The sequence below is a fragment of the Ovis canadensis genome, chromosome 9 (assembly GCF_042477335.2).
Source record: "Ovis canadensis isolate MfBH-ARS-UI-01 breed Bighorn chromosome 9, ARS-UI_OviCan_v2, whole genome shotgun sequence".
NCBI lineage: Eukaryota > Metazoa > Chordata > Mammalia > Artiodactyla > Bovidae > Ovis > Ovis canadensis.
The window spans coordinates 36,828,662-36,833,095 of record NC_091253.1 but is presented as its reverse complement, the minus strand read 5'-3'; the positions used below and the strand labels follow the sequence as shown (position 1 = coordinate 36,833,095).

Sequence of the window (4,434 nt, the reverse complement as noted above, 5' to 3'; positions counted from 1 at the left end):
TCTATTTTGATCCTATATAGACACATATGTGTGTAGTATTGGAAGCTGTCATTCATCATCTGGATTTTAGGACCACTTAGAGAATATCTGATCTTGAGTCTAAAATATAAATCCTGTCTATAAAGATTTTGATTTGTCTTCAGACATATAGCAAGCATCTACCGAGCAAGCATTTGACATTGTGTGTGCATACATATATCCACACACACATGGACACAGCCATCAAAAGAGCAGCTGTGCAGCCAGAGACACACAAGACAGGATCAGATTCTTTTATATTGCAAAAATATCACCCAGCTTCTCCGGCATCCCCTCTGGTGGACTTTGCAGATTATCAAGATTTCTTGTTAATCTTGTTGGTCATGCTTTCCATGTTCCTGGTACAAACAGTGTGTCTAATATACTACATTTTGTGGAAAACAAAGATGAGATACACAGACACACGTACACATAGTGATTTTTTCCCCCATGATTTTTGCATGTACAGACTCCCTGTAAGTTTACTTAAAAAATTCATAAACATGGTTGCCTCTGAGTTGGAACGGAAGTGCCAAAGGTGGGAAAGAGAATAAGTATGCATTACATGTTCTTTTATACTATTTAAACCTTTAAATCACAGTATGGATTCCTTATTCAAAAAAATAAACTATTGCATACAAACAAACGTAAAAACAGACTCTGTTCCTGTGTCCATCTTACCTTCTGATGTTTCTATATTGGTTCCCGTGAGTGAATGGTTGATTCTGAATGTGATTTTCTCTGAGAGCATTTATGATACGGTTGGAGGGTGTTTATGGTTAGTGGAGAGAAGCAGATTGATGGAAGCCTGTTGAAGGTGGGGAGGATGGAAATGCTTCAGAGGAAAATTCCTCCAGCCTCAGTCAGGAAAGGCCTGGGAGTGATGTGTCAGTAATTCTAGTAAATCAGTTAAGAAATAAACTGGACTCTTCATCTTGACACCTGACTGGAATGGGAGTGTCTAGGGGTATTAGGAGATTTGAACTGAATTTAGAGAATTTTTTTTTGTTTGTATTGAAGATAAGATAACTGTACACACCCAGACCGACCCATGGCCACACAACTGAGATGCAGACTTTAAAAGGACGAGCTGACTTTGTTCAGTACTTGCATGCAGTGGAACAGATGAGTCGTCATTTGGCTGGTCTCATCTCATGTACCCTTTAAACAATCATATCAAGTAACATCCCATTTTACCTGTACAGAAATTAGGACCGCAGAGTTAGGGGTTGGTCAGTTGGCCAAGATGTGACAGATGACATGCTGAGGTCAGAAGATGGCACCAAGGACTCCGATTCCAAACCCTGGGCTCTACCTAACACTGCCTGGAAGAAAAGAAGCCACCAGAAACCGGCAAATAATTATTCTAAGGTAGTGGCTGTCAGACACTGGCTACATGAGAATCTCCAGCATAGCTTTTTAAAGCCCTTATTGCTAACCCCATGTTAGGGACGTTACATAGTCAGTCTTGCTTAGGCTTCAGAGACAAAGCTAAGCAGGCCTCTGACCTTGCTTCTAACCTGCCTGGACACTGCCCTGACTGTGAGAGACCGGGAGTGAGTGCCTGCTGTGAGTGCAAGACTGGCAGCACCACAGATAAGATGGGAGGTGAATCTTGAGATGGTTGAGCCCCTGGAGGGGGGCTGGCCAACCAAGCCCCAGGCTTGACAACGTTCCAAGCTGTACAAGACAAACAGCATTAACATGAACCCAGGCTTGCAATTTGCTCACTGACTACATGACTACATACTTCTCTAACCAGAGAGAACGCAAAGCAGTGCAATACATGTTTCTGGAGCATAAAGTTTATTAAGACAGAACCAAGAGAAGAACCAAGGAGTGGGAATAACTATCCCCACCACCACCAACATGAAGACAAGTGTAGGGGATGGGGGACATGCCCCAGGGTACAGTCCAGTCTCTGAAGTTTCAGCCAGCAGGGGAGGAGCGGCAGCCAGGCCAGGGTGGTGCCTCTTCTGGTCGCCCAGACCACTCCAGAGCATCCTCTAGGCTGGCCAGGGTTTTGGAGAGGGGGCTTTCCTGAAGGCGGTGGAGGTGCTGGATTTGAATTCCGTCATCCAAGTGGGAACATGACCAGGTCCCAGGGAGCTTGGTAGGTCATTCATTGGCTGTTTCTGGTATCACTTTATTATTAGCCCTCTTGCTGGGCAGCCCACAGCAGAGATATCTGGAGAGACATTTCCATATTCTCCCAGCCACCCCCTTCTTTTTCTGGGTGAGGCCAGAGGGAGTGACTGGGGACGTACTCTCGGGCTGCCCAACAAGGGTGGAGCTTCCTGTATCAGGCACATCCGGGAGGCAGTGGGTTCCTTCAGCGACTTTGCCATTGTTGTCATGGGTGCCACTGGTGTTGAGGGTGTCACAGGTGCCATGAGTGCCACCTGTGTCGTGGGTGCCCCTGGTGCCAGGGGTGAGGCAGCTGTCACTGGTGGCACTGGTGTCACAGGTATCACGGTTGCCAAGGGTGTCATGTACGTTGCAGGCCCCAGTAGGGTCCCAGGTGCTTGGGGCGACACAGGTGAGGCTGGTGTTCCGGGTGCTTGGGGCGTCACAGGTGAGGCTGGTGTCCGGGGTGCTGCAGGTGTCATGGGTGAGGCTGTGATCCCAGGTGTGCCTGGTGTCCCGGTTGCTGCAGGCATCACGGGTGAGGCTGGTTCCTCTGGTACCGCAGCTGTCGCAGGTGCTGATGGTGTGGCAGGCGCCCCTGGCGTCACTGGTGAGGCTGGTGTCACAGGTGTGGCTGCTGTCATGCCTGCCACAGGTGCGGCAGGGGAGCCTGGTCCCGCACGTGGCGTGGCAGTCACCTGCGTGATTGGCGGCTCGGGCGCTCCTCTCACCATGGGTGTTGCGGGTGGAGGGGGCTGGGCTGGGGCTGACGGTCCTCGCCCCTGGGCAGAGTGGGGGAGTGGCAGGCTCTCTGGTCTTCTCTCTTGACTCCTGGTTCTCCTGCTGCTCAGTGGTCTCCCAAAGCCAGGCGGGAATAAGGATGGACTCCTCAGGGCTGGCGGGAGACGTATGTTCTTGGCTGGTGAGGTCGGAGGAGACGGCCGGCCTCACCTTGATGGTGCGGACCCTCATCTTGGGTTCATTCATGTTACTGATGCTGCTTGTGTCTAAGCCCTGGATTAGGTCCCTGCACCAGCCCAGTATCATCTCCACTGTCACCCCAGGGTGCTCACCACAGGCTGGCGGGAGGGGCTCCTCCTGGCCCATGTTCACCCATGCGTGCTGCCCAACGTCATGTAAAGTGCCTCTGTCGGTAGGCTTGAGCGTTAGCATTCTTTCTAGTAAGTCTATAATGTTGGTGGATAGATATTTGGGCACATGGTACTGCCCGCTAAGAACACGCTGCCGCAGCTCCCAGAAGTCTTGTCCCCCGAAGGGGAGGGATCCAGTTACCATGGTGTACAGGATGACACCGAGGCTCCACACATCCACCTCTGGGCCTGTGTAAGGCATCCCCAGGAAGAGTTCTGGGGCCATGAACGCGGGGCTGCCGCAGAAAGTATCAAGCTCATTTCCTGGGTGCCACTGGTTGCTAAGGCCGAAGTCCGAGATTTTTATGTTGTTGTTGGTGTCAAGGAGGAGGTTGCCCAGCTTCAAATCCCGGTGCACCACACCCCGCTGGTGGCAGTGCTGCAGAGCCGAGACCAGCTGGCAGAACAGGCCTCGGGCTTCCCCCTCCGTCATGCGGCCTTTGGCCTCCAAGTAGGTTTGCAAGTCTCCCCCACTGACGTACTCCATTACGATAAACAGAGTCTCCTCAGTGTCGATCACTTCCAGTAGCTTAACAATATTCGGGTGGTTTACAGTTCTCAGGCTGTCAGCCTCTCGAAACTGCTCCTTGACACTGGAGAGGCTCTGATTTGTCTTTTGGATGACCTTGATGGCTACCAGTCCCTTGGTCAGAGCATGCCAGGCCAACTTCACTTTGGCGAAGTGGCCTTCACCAATTGTTTCAAGGATCTCATAATGCTTTAGATGAGCAATCTTGTTAGTGGAGATGGCCATGAGGTCCTGTATCCCTAACTATACTAGCTACCACTAAGCTATACTAATTACCTAACTATACTAACTGTACCACTAACTATACTCACTACCACTAAGCCCTCACTAAGAATGCGAACTGTTCTATCAAGACTGTGGATGCTAACAGTGCTAAAATCTATCCTAATGCTCACAACTATACTAACAGTGCTAACACTAACTATGCCAGTAAACTCTTAACTATACCAACTTACGTTAAGTATACCAAGGATACTAACAGTGCTAACACTAACTATACTATCTATGCTAAGAAACTACTAGCTATACCAACTATGCTAACAATAGCAATGATACTCTCTGTACTAATACTGGCAACACTAACTAAAAAACAAATAATAAGGTAAATGA

General features: G+C 49.5%; 1 protein-coding gene across 1 annotated transcript; it reads right to left on the bottom strand.

Annotated features, from left to right (window-relative positions):
* Positions 1–2,136: 2,136 nt before the first annotated feature.
* Positions 2,137–4,050, bottom strand: LOC138445844 (serine/threonine-protein kinase MARK2-like). Its single transcript, XM_069600336.1, has one exon. It carries the CDS (start codon positions 4,048–4,050, stop codon positions 2,137–2,139), a length of 1,914 nt encoding a protein of 637 aa, XP_069456437.1.
* Positions 4,051–4,434: the final 384 nt, after the last annotated feature.